Here is a 12,675-nt window from a genome sequence, read left to right on the forward strand (position 1 = left end):
CAAGGGAGGATTAGGGTTTCTCACTGAGTTCTCAGGGTGAAAGTGGCGAGAATGAGGCTATAATGTGGTTTAAATAGTGGGCAAACCCGGGGATTTAGGGTTTCACCCAGACGGACGGACTCGCCGAGTCCGGGATATGGACTCGCCGAGTCCCCGGCTCCCGCGTGTACAAAATACGCGACCCAACTCGGCGAGTCAGGCTAGAACTCGCCGAGTCCCTCTTGAAAACTTAGACAATTAACAATTAATTAACATACCGGAAACGGGTCGTTGCACCTACAACAATACAGAGACTATTTTACCAATTCTATTCTCTGCAATTCTTGGCTATGTATTAAGTAAACCCTAAAACAACGAGTGAACTTCATATATGATCTGCCAATTAAATTCCAGAAATAAACAACTCCGGCCAAGGGTTGAAAGAAATTAGAAGATTCGAAGAGGATAGCTTACTGATGGCAAGAATGAAGGAGTTATTGTAGTCGACAGTCAAGGACAGTTCGCGTGATGGTAAAGACAAACTACGGACGAGAGGGAGATGGGGCCACCAATTAATGTGAACCTTGTACCTTTTGTGCGGTTGGGGTTTATTAATTATATATTTTTGAAATAAATTTTTTAATAATCTTTTATATGAGTTTTATTTTTTGAAGTTCTGTCAAACTAGGGACTATGTTGGTAAATTAATATGTAGATACTATTTCTGTTATTTTGCGGACTATTTCTATGATTTTGTTAAACAAGTGCGGCCATTTTTGTAATTTTGCAACTGGATATGCATAATTTTTGTCCATTAATGAAACTTTTGATAGGTGTCCATGCTGGAACATTTCTTTTTATATTAAGAAAACTGCACATTAAACATGTGTTGAACATTGAATTTGAATCTAAAAGTTGACATAATACATTAGTTTACATACAAGTTTCCCTTTCAGTTTCACCTCATATTTCTAAATCATTCATTCTTAGAAATAAACATTTCTTTAAAAAGAATGGCAAGTTTTCAATAAAAACTACATACATGGTTTATGAAATAATTGAAGAGAATAAATTTTGTGGTCCTAACTGTCGGAAGAATGGCAAGTTTGCAATAAAAATAATTTTTGTTTGAACTGGAAATTAAAAATCTTATTCCAGTCTCTCTTTTTTGTGATAATAACTCAACAACTAAGTTAGCTCTTAATCCTGTGTTTCATGAAAAAACAACACATTTTGACATTGATTTGCATTTTGTTAGAGAAAAAGTTTCTAATGGAATTTTAAATTTGGTTAAAATAAGTTCTTATGAACAAAATGTTGATATTCTTACTAAATCTTTAAATATAAAACAACATGATTTTTTGTCCAAGCAAAATGGGTCTTATTGATGTTTCTAAGAAAGAAAAATAAATATTTCGATTGAGGGGGATATTGAAAATATTATATATAATAACAATCTAATATTTATTGGTTTAAATGAAAATTATTGTTGGTAAATGGTCTCTTATGTTTAAAGTTTATTCTTTTGGTTGTTAAGTGAAAAGTGCAGGGAAAACACGCGGGTCATCAACTTGGGTCAGTTCTCTTTGGGTTGATACCATATCTGGTTAACTGATGTATACACACACACACACACACACAGAGAGAGAGAGAGCTCAGTTCTCATCTCTTCAGATCAAAGTTAGGGTTAGTCGATTAGGGTTTCTTTCAATTTTCTTTCACTTCTTGATCAAGTTTGTTCATTTGTAATCTTTGAGAGTGTTTTTTACTCTTTTTTGTTTGAGTGCTGGTTTCAGATGTGTTATCAGTTTGATTGATTAGATTAGGCTAAGAGTGTTAAGTTGTGAGAGTAGAATAGGGTTTGTGTAGTGAGTTTTTAGTTGTAAGTTCGTGAAAACCTTATGTTTCTTAATCCTCTAATGATATAAGAAATGAAGTTGTTGGGAAATTTATCTTGTCTGATTTCAACATGTGTCATTAACTAATTAGTAAATATTAGCGGTCAACCTAATTGGAAGCTAATTATTTATTATCATTATTATTATTTTTATCATTGAACGCTTGTAGGAAACAGATTGAATCAAATGTCAAAAAAGCACACATCAACGTGAGATTCAATTATTGTAGTACTTTTTATCTGAGTGCTTGTAGTTGTAGAAAATATAAAACAAATTGAAATTTTAAATTTCTAGGTCTTGATTTGAAGAGGGCGTCATATGAATTTTGGAAGTCAAGTATATTCTGTAGGAATACAAAGAAAAAATATATACAAAGGAAGTAAACTAGAGATCCTATCTTTTAGGCTTAGAAAAGGAAACACAATAATAAAAGGACTAAAGTTACGTGAATAAGATAAGGAAATGATCAATAATTGGAACAATCCAAAACTCCCCCTCAAGTTGGAGCAGGAAGGTTGCAAATGCCCAACTTGTCAAGTAGATATTGGAGTTGTTTAGCTCCCAAAGCTTGTGTAAACAAATCCGCAACTAGAGACTTAGTGTCGATGTGTAAAGGTTTCACTTCTTTTGACTCGACGCATTCACGGACAAAATAGTAATCCATTTCAACGTACTTGGTGCACTCGTGAAATACCGGGTTGCTAGCAATGTGTTTCACAACTATGTTGTCACATAATAGTTGAATAGGATCACTTTCTTCTAGACCTAACTCTTTTAGAAGCCATCGAAGCCAAATGACTTCACTAACCTTAGTTGTCATTGCTTAATATTCAGCGTTTGTGGAAGACCGAGACACAACAAACTTCCTTTTTGATTTCCATGATATCAAGGCGCCCCCAAGAAGTAATAAGTAACGGGTCCTCAAGCTTCTTGTATCTGGACACCCAAGCCAATTTAAATCGATATAGGCAATTAAATTTTCTTCACCCTCCTTTGGAAGAAGTATCCCATGTGCTGGTGTAGCTTTCAAGTATCCCAACACTCTTATAGCAGCATTCATGTGCATTTCACGAGGATCTGCCACAAACCGGCTTAAAACATTAACCGAGTAGGTAATGTCGGGCCTGGTTGCTTGTAAGTATAACAATATTCCTACTAGTCTTCTATATTTATTTGCATCCGCTCTCTTATCTTCATCATTCTTCCAGAGTTTAGCATTTTGCTCCATGGGAAAAGTGCTAGGCGGACACCCATCATTCTGTTATCCTCCAGGATATCAAGAATATACTTCCTTTGATTGAGCACTATTCCATCTCGAGTATAAGTCACTTAGATACCTAAGAAGTATTTCAAGGGGCCTAGATCCTTAATGCTAAAATTCTCATTCAAGAATGTTTTTGTTACTTTGATCCTTTTCACATCCTTTCCCACAATTATGACATCGTCTACATATATGAGTATCGCCTCAAATGAGTTTTTTGTTTTAAAGATGAATAATTAGTGATCCGCTTGAGACTGTCTGAAACCGATCATATGTAATGATGAAGTAAATTTTTGATACCAATTCCTTGAAGCTTGCTTGAGACCGTAAAGGGATTTTCTGAGACGACATACTTTTTTCCTTTCCTTTCTCGAAACCTTCTGGGATTTTCATATAGACCACTTCGTGTAGATCTTCGTGTAAGAAGACATTGTTTACGTCAAGTTGATTGATAATCCAATTTCTTTTGACCGCCACTGCTAAAAGGGTTCGAACGGTGATGAGTTTGGCTACCGGGGCGAACGTGTCATGAAAGTCAATGCCTTCCATTTGGGTGAAACCCTTTGCTACTAGTCTCACATTGTATCTTTTGATCTCACCATTTGGTTTGTATTTTATTTTATATATCCATTTTGAATCAATCGGGCGCTTCTCTTTTGAGAATTCTTCAAGGGTCCATGTACCATTTTGTTCAAGGGATCGTATCTCCTTCTTCATGGCTTCTCTCCAATTCACATTTTGTACAGCTTGGTTGAGACTATTTGGCTCATTATTGGTGCTAATTCCAGCTAGGAATGCACTGTCAGAATGAGTGCAATTTTTGTAAGAAATAAAATTAGCTATAGAATGTATCGTAGAGGAGTCTCGATTGGTGACGGGTGTTGCTTGGTCTATGGATGATGGCAAGTTGACAATGAAGTCATCGAGGTAGGCCGACCACAACCTATTTCCTTCTTTCTCTAGTGAGTGGCATATTTTCAATATTAACTTCCACCGAATCTTCTTCATGTGTGTGTGAATTATTTGACTCCATGTGCATACCATTCAAATTTACATTCACACTGTTAACGTTGTTGTGCATGGGGAAATCACCTTCATGCATATTTTGAGGAACATTAACTTCTTCATGGTCCACTGGTACACTTTGGTCATCTTCTTTATTAGTGATAGTTTGTTCATCGGTAAAGGTTTTATGATGCCATGTGGGTGCTTCAAATATATCGCCTTCTTCACTTTCAATTTGTATTTTTTCTTTATCATGGGGAAAATTATTCTCAACAAATTTTACATCTCTTGACACCACCATTTTCTTGTTCTTTATATCAAAAATCTTATATCCCTTTGTGCGACATGGGTAACCCAAGAAAATTCCCAGTCTCCCCCTTTCCTCGAACTTATCTCCTCTCGTTTCTGTGTTGCGATAGTATGCAAGACAACGAAAAATTTCATGTGGCCATAACTTGGTTTTTGGTTGTAAACAATTTTGTATGGGGTTTTGTTGTCAATCGTCTTGTAAGGGAGACGATTTATGATGTAAGCCGCTGTTAAGATGCACTCACACCAAAAGGTAGAAGGTAACTTGGCTTCAAATCGTAGAGCTCGTGCTGTCTCGAATAGATGTCGATGTTTTCGCTCAACAACCCCATTTTGTTGAGGGGTATGAGGACAAGTGGTTTCGAGAAGAATTCCTCATTCTGTGTAGAAGTTCACCATGTGATTCGAGGTGAAATCCCCCCATTATCACACCGGACGCTTTTTACACTTTTATTATATTGAGTTTTGATCATTTTACAAAAACCAATCAAGCAATCACTTGCATAAGATTTATGTCATAAAAGAAAAACCCATACTGACTGACTAAAATCATCAACAACCGTAAGAAAATAATTAGCATGCGTAATTGAAGATGTTCGATATTTTCCCCATATATCGCAATGTAAAAGTTCAAAACACTCTGTTGATTTGATAGAACTAGTAGAAAAGGGAAATCTAGTAAACTTTGCCCTTGCACAAGAGTCACAAACCATATTGTTCGAGCTTAAAGAAAAAAATCAAAATGTGAAAGTTTGCTATGTGAGGCATGTCGCAAGCGTTTGTGCCATACTTCACCTGTTGTTGCTAAGGCTTCTCTTTTATTTTCTTTGACTTTCATCCGATATAGACCTCGTTGGCAACTACCCGTCCCAATCAATCTCCTCGAACTCAAGTCTTGCATGACAAAAAAATCTAGAAAGAATGTTATGGCGCATTTAAGTCCTTTTTTTTAACCAGATAACACATAATAGGTTACACGTGAAGTCCAGAACATATAAAACATCTCGGATTTCACTCACGTTAGGTAAAGTACAAGCTCCTTTTCCTTTTACAGGAATAGAGTCGCCATTTGGTATGGTCACAGGTAATTCATGTCATGATTCAACATTGTTGTGAAAAGAGTCGATAATGTGGGTTATATGCTCGGTACAACCTAAGTCTACAAACCAATTGTTACCTTCATCAAATATACCTGCCATGTTGGTTATCGGTTGAGTACCATCAATATTCTGAGATTTTTTCGTTGTGAAAAGATTGACAAATTCCCTATACTATTCGTTGCTTAGTCCGGATATAGTAATCTTTTCATCACCATGCTTATCATTCATTAAGTCTCATTCTATTTCAACAAAAGCTGCTTTCGCTTTTCCTTTTTCTGGTTCCCTTTGCTGGGCCACCATTCCGGGTACCCGATCCGCTTGAAACAACTGTCGCGAGTGTTTCCATCTTTCCCGCAAAAATCACAATGTTCAACTTTATCGTTTCCTCCTCTTTTTCCATTTCTTGGACCCATTTTTCTATGTGACCACACATCAACATCATGCTTTATGTGAGCTTGAAATGTAGCCGTTTCACTATTGGTCCTTTTTCCAGTTGAGAATGCTCTTTGCTGCTCATCTTCTGCCACAAGATGGTATGCCTCGCCTAAAGTAGGAATAGGCTTCATTGCTAATATTTGGGTTCTGATCATGGAGAACTCATTGTCGAGTCCAAGTAAGAACTCATATAATCTCTCCTTGTCTCTTAGTTCAGTGAGTCTTTTACTGATCCCACATTTGCAACCTGCATAAGAACATTTAGGTATATTAAAAACTGAACTTATCTCGTCCCAAAGTGCCCTTAGCTTGGTGTAATATGTAGAGACAAAAGCCCCATCTTGCTTAGTTGTTGTGAGAAGTTGGTTTAGTTCATACGCCCTAGGTGCGCTTTCCTTCTCGAAACGATCACAAAGGTTGTTCCAGATATCTTCGGCAGTGCTAGCATATTTGACATTAGATCTGATCTCCCTTTCCATGGCTGTAGTCAGCCACCCTTTAATCATGGCATCGCATCAAAGCCACCCCATGTGATTATCGTGTGTCTTCTCTGGTTTCTGAAGGGTTCCGTCAACGAACCCTATTTTATTTTTCGCAAATAGAAAATTCTCCATTTCTTGAACCCAATCAAGATTAATGTTTCATTCACATGCATTTGCCTCGGATAGTCTGAGGGGTGAATATAGTAAGGAGAGCCATGGTCGGATGTTTCTTTGTTAGTCTTGTTTGATGAGCCGCTGCCATTGTCGTCTTCCCCAACCATGTTGAATGGAGATTGTGATTTTAGGGTTTTGTTCAAGCCGTTACCCGCTCTGATACCATATGAATTTTGGAAGTCAGGTATATTTTGTATACCTACATTAATAGGGGAATACAAAGAAAAAATATATACAGAGGAAGGAAACTAGAGATCCTGTCTTTTACGCTTAGAAAAAGAAACACAATAATAAAAGGACTAAAGTTATGTGAATAAGATAAGGAAAGGATCAATAATTGGAACAATCCAAAATGTCAAGGCCTCCTATTAATAAATACTAAAGAATGAAAGCAATCCAATTAAGTAAATCCTAAAACGTGTGAACTTCAATATGATCTTCCAATTAAATTCCGGAAATAAACAATTCGGGGCATGGGTTGAAAGAAATTAGAAGATTCGAAGAGGATTTTTTATTGATGGCGAGAATGATTAAGAAGCACGAAAACTCCATTTTGGGCGACGTTCCCGTATCTGGAACGGCCAAGAAACAGATACGCCATGGAAACGCTGTGGAAACGTTTCCGTGACGTATCAGCTATCCAAGAAACGTTTCTGTGAAGTTTCTGCAAAGTTTCCATTTTTTTTAAACTACTGTTTGCCATAAATCCAAAATTCGAAACTTTTATTGGACGAATACTTATGAAATCAATTAAATGATCATTACAGAGTTTAAGAGATAAAACGAAAAAGAAAAGAAGACTATAAATTAGTTGAGGAAGAAGCCTTAGTTACAGAGTCTCTCGAAGAACGCTTTGTTGGTATATATTATAATTCACAAAGGAATCGTGCCTTTCATTAATCAATAATGGGATTAAATACCCACTGCACAAAGAAATTACAGGAGGGAATTAGGGAAGATCTAGGCTAAATAAGTAAGGAATAATTTATATTAATTACACAATTAATATAAAATCAGAAATATACAAAGAAATATACAGAGGGTGTATATGTCGGTTAATACTCCCCCGCAGTCGAATGGTGGGCTGGCCGAATAGTGAGACTGGAACGGAAACGGGTGAATAGTTGATGAGGTAATCCTTTGGTAAATATATCGGCGTATTGGTAATCGGCAGGAACATGAAGAACACGAAGGGAACCCATGCGAACTTTTTCTCGAACGAAGTGGATGTCGATCTCGATATGCTTCGTGCGTTGATGCTGAACCGGGTTTTGAGTAAGATATACGGCAGAAATGTTGTCACAATATATGATTGTGGCTTGGCGCAGCGGAAGATGTAGCTCGATGAGAAGGTTGCGGAGCCATGTAGTTTCAGCTGCGGCATTGGCAACTCCTTTGTATTCAGCTTCAGCACTGGATCGGGAGATAGTCGGTTGTCATTTGGAGGACCATGAAACGAGGTTATTCCCGAGAAATACACAGTAGCCGGACGTGGATCGGCGAGAGTCGGGACACCCCCCAATCTGCGTCGGAGTAGGCTGTGAGTTTTGTAGATTTGGAGGGTGAAATATGAAGTCCATGATGACGAGTGCCTTGGAGGTATCATAGTATACGTTTCAGAAAGTTGAAGTGTGGATCGCAAGGAGCGTGCATAAAGAGGCATACTTGTTGAACAGCATACGCAATGTCGGGGCGAGTGAAGGTTAAGTACTGTAATGCTCCAGCGAGGCTACGATATAGAGTAGTGTCTTGCATGAGGTCGCCGACGGTTGCGCTGAGTTTAGAGTTGGTGTTGATAAGAGTGGCGCATGGTTTGCATTGTTGCATGTTCGCCCGTTGAAGAATATCATCCACATATTGTTCTTGGGTAAGAAATAATCCCCCATTTTGATGTTTAACTTGGATGCCGAGGAAGTGATGAAGAGGCCCAAGATCCGACATAGCAAACTCTTTGGATAATAGAGTGATAAAGTGTCGAAGAGTTGTTTCGTCGGAAGCGGTCAAAACAATGTCATCCACGTAAAGAAGAAGATATGCCATTTTGGTGCCTTGTTGGAAGACAAAGAGAGAGAGAGAGTTGTCGCTTTTGGTGCTTTTAAAACCGCATGTGTGAATGCAGGTTGCAAAGCGATGATACCAAGCCCGCGGGGCTTGTTTTAGCCCGTACAAAGATTTCCGTAAACGACAAACATGTGTTGGGTGTTGTGGGTCTGTGAAACCGGGGGGTTGGAACATATACACGGCCTCGTTGAGACTCCCGTGTAAGAATGCGTTCTTTACGTCTAGTCGGTGAATAGGCCATGTTTGTGAAACTGCAAGACTAAGAACGGTGCGTATGGTGGTAGGTTTCACTACGGGACTGAATGTTTCATCGCAGTCTACTCCGACTTGTTGGCATTTTCCATTAATCACGAGGCATGCTTTATATCGTGCAAGAGTCCCGTTGGCATGAAATTTGTGCCGGTATATCCACATACAACGTATGACATGAGCATTGGTGGGACGAGGTACAAGTTCCCATGTGTTGTTATCTATTAGAGCTTGATGTTCATCGGTCATGGTAGAGTGCCAGTTTGGATCAGAGAGGGCGTGTTTATGGGATTTTGGAAGAGGGGAGATAGTGGAGGTGTTTGTGTTGGTGTGAAGGTTGAGTGGTGGGTTGGGTTTGGTGATTCCAACTTTGGAGCGGGTGGTCATGGGATGATGGGACGTAGTTGGGGGTAGAGGGGGTGGTTGGCTTCTCCGAGAGTAAGTGAGGGGGTAGTACGAGGGTGGGGGAGGGGTAGGGTGGGACGAAATATCGGAGGTTTGGTTGGAAGAGGGTGAGGAAGAAGTGTTGGGGTCGGTTGGGAGGGAGGAGGTGGGTGAGTGGGGGGTTTCAATGGGAGCAGAAGGAGTGGAGTTGTGGTTAGACGGTGGTTGAGTGGTAGCAGAGATTGATGTGGTTGGAGGGTGAAAGAGAAGAGGAGAGGGTTCTGTTTCGAGGAAGGAGTAATTGTGTGGTGGGTTTGGTGTGTAAGATGCATAAGGAAAAGAAGTTTCATCAAAGGTTACATGTCGGGAGAGAATGACTTTACCAGTGGACATGTCAAGGCATCTATAGCCTCGGTATTGGGCTGGGTAACCGAGGAAAAGACAAGGTGTAGACCTAGGTGCGAGTTTGTGTTGTCGGGTGGCGGTTAAGTTGGGAAAACAAGCACAACCAAAGGTGTGGAGGTGGTCGTAAGTTGGATGTTTTAGGTAGAGGGCAGATGTAGGGGTTCGGTTTTCAAGTAATGAAGTGGGAAGGATGTTGTGTAAGTAGGTAGCGGTATGAAGGGCCTCAACCCAAAAGGAAGGTGGTAAAGAAGCATGGGTTAGTAGGGTCATCATGATTTCGTTTATGCGACGAATCATTCGTTCTGCCGTGCCATTTTGTTAGGAGGTATGTGGGCATGAGAAGCGAATGTGAAGACCGGTGGTAGACGCAAAATTATGGAATTTTTGGTTATCGAATTCACCGCCCTTGTCACATTGGAAATTTTTGAGGGAAGTATTGAATTGGGTGTGGATATATTTGTGGAACGTCTTGATTTTATCAAAAGTTTCTGATTTGTATTTTAAGGGAAACACCCATGTAAAATGGCTGAAATCGTCAATGATGATGAGGTAGTATTTATAATTAGTTTTGCTAAGGATGGGTGAGGTCCAAAGGTCGGCATGAACAAGATCGAATGGTTTGAGGGTGAGTGATGTGGAATTTTTGAATGGTAGGCGTTTGTGTTTAGCAAGTTGGCAAGAATGACAAACAGACAAACAATCATTTTTATTGCAAGAAATATTTTTATTTTGACTAAGAAAGTTTATTACATGATGCCCCGGATGACCGAGTCTAAAATGCCAAAGAGGCGAACTAGAAGAAACATAAAAGGATGAAGCTGGAGCGTTGGCTTGCTTGGTGAAGGGGTAGAGATCGCCAGAGCTATCGTGTCTAGAGAGGTGCCTCTTGGTCTTGTAGTTCTTTATAGAAAAACCAAATGGGTCAAATTCAACGGAAAAGAAATTATCACGACAAAATTTACGAACAGATACAAGATCTTTGACGGTGTGAGGTGTGTGGAGTATATCTTTTAGATGAATAGGTTTGGATGATGGGGTAAGGTGGTATGACCTGATCCAAGAACTGGTACTTGATTGCCATTTGCAACAAACACGGATTTAATAGATGACAAACTAGGGATCGAGATTTTACCTGCGTTGGCTGTGAGGTGAGATGTAGATCCAGTGTCCATATACCAATCATCATTTTCTTGGTCCAGAGTCATAGCTGAAAAGGCAGCCCCAAGTTCAGAAGGTTCAAGTGGGTTTACCTCTGTGAGGTTGGCTTGAGCTTGTGTTTGTCTTGGTTGTTGCTGGGCAAAAGAGGTAGGCCAGGGAGAGGCCCATCCAGCTTGAGTGGGATATGGACACGGCGGTGGAGAAGCCCAGTAGGGTTGGGTCCAGTATGATGGTGGGTAGCCAGCCCATGTAGGGCGTGTTTGATTGGACACAAAACCGTCGCTTATTCAATTGGGTTTGTGGTTGCCGCCCAGAAGATGGATAATTAGGTCGAGAAGGAGATGCAGATGCTGGGCGCGACGATTGGTGTTGCGCTGCTGGTGAGGGCGGCCTTTGTTTCCAGATTCGCTTCGTCGGAAATTTGAGTTTGCTGATGGGTCGTGTTCAACAGTAGCAACGATTTCTGTGGATGAGTGTGAATCTCGAGCACGCTGTCGCTGAATTTCAAGTTGAAGCATGGAGCATGCGGTATCCCATGGAGGTAGGGTTTGATTGATGTAGGCGCCGGCTGTAGCAAATTCTGATGGCAGCCCACGGACAAGTTGAAGGACCAGACGTTTCTCGTTTACAGGGCAATCGACATCATTCAGTTTGCTTGCCAGGTCTTTGAGACGTTGGAAATAAGCTTCAAGGGACGGCATTGCTCGAAGGGTAAGGTTTGTGAATTCGTGTTGTTAAGGAAGATGTTCTGAATTTTGAACCAGGCTTCATATGCGGTAGAGTCCGGTTCAAGCACACGGGCAAGGAGATCATCTGATATCGTTCCATATATCCATTGGAGGACAATGGCGTCAATTTCGGACCAGATTTCGTAGGTCGGGTCAGTCTTGGATGGAGGGTCGGAACCATCGATGTGGGCAAGAACTTTATAGCCTTTAGCATGAAGTTTGAACAATCGAACCCATGAAGAGTAAGATACCTTTGTACCGTCAAGGGTACGAATCTTGTTCTGTATGTTCGTGACTGTGTAGACGGGATGGAGAGCTTTGACAGGTGTTGGGTCTTGTTTGTCTGACATCGTTAATGGAGAAGATGATCAGAGAAAAGAGAAATATTGCAAAAGAGGTGAAGATGTCCAGCCGTAGCTGAGATGACAGGGAGAAATTTTGAGGTGAGGAGCACTTGGCTCTGATACCATATAATTCACAAAGGAATCGTGCCTTTCATTGATCAATAATGGGATTAAATACCCACTGTACAGAGAAATTACAAGAGGGAATTAGGGAAGATCTAGGCTAAATAAGTAAGGAATAATTTACATTAATTACACAATTAATATAAAATCATAAATATACACAGAAATATACAGAGGGTGTATATGTCGGTTAAATATATATAAGTTATCCAAATACCGGCGACGCAAAATGCGAGCTCCAAAGCACGGAGGAGACCGACGTTGTGTGACTCCATCGGTGCCAGAATCTTGGTATCAAGTGTAAATCATTGATTCTTCAGAATCAGAGATTGGACAAAACGCTTCCGAAATAATGGTGCGGTAGTAGAAAGGAGTCTTCAAGTAGCATGTTATATATATATATATATATATATATATATATATATATATATATATATATATATATATATATATATATATATATATATATATATATATATATATATTCTAGAATCCACGTTAGTTTTTCATACGTGGAGGCTTTTGATTGGATACGTGACTAAATGCTATCATCCTATTGGTTAATGGATACACTTAAGAC

At 39.6% G+C, this 12,675-nt stretch overlaps 2 protein-coding genes across 2 annotated transcripts; both read right to left on the bottom strand.

Annotated features, from left to right (window-relative positions):
• Positions 1-5,791: 5,791 nt before the first annotated feature.
• LOC145029526 (uncharacterized) lies at positions 5,792-6,466 on the bottom strand. Its single transcript, XM_078978037.1, has one exon. The coding sequence runs from the start codon at positions 6,464-6,466 to the stop codon at positions 5,792-5,794; it is 675 nt and encodes a 224-aa protein (XP_078834163.1).
• A 4,721-nt stretch (positions 6,467-11,187) lies between these two features.
• Positions 11,188-11,601, bottom strand: LOC145029527 (uncharacterized). Its single transcript, XM_078978038.1, has one exon. It carries the CDS (start codon positions 11,599-11,601, stop codon positions 11,188-11,190), a length of 414 nt encoding a protein of 137 aa, XP_078834164.1.
• Positions 11,602-12,675: the final 1,074 nt, after the last annotated feature.

Source organism: Lactuca saligna, chromosome 2, assembly GCF_052625555.1.
Source record: "Lactuca saligna cultivar CGN05327 chromosome 2, ASM5262555v1, whole genome shotgun sequence".
NCBI lineage: Eukaryota > Viridiplantae > Streptophyta > Magnoliopsida > Asterales > Asteraceae > Lactuca > Lactuca saligna.

Bases quoted from the DNA above. Each gene is read 5' to 3' on its own strand.
- LOC145029526 (XM_078978037.1), bottom strand. From the start codon at position 6,466: ATGGAAAGGGAGATCAGATCTAATGTCAAATATGCTAGCACTGCCGAA.
- LOC145029527 (XM_078978038.1), bottom strand. From the start codon at position 11,601: ATGCCGTCCCTTGAAGCTTATTTCCAACGTCTCAAAGACCTGGCAAGC.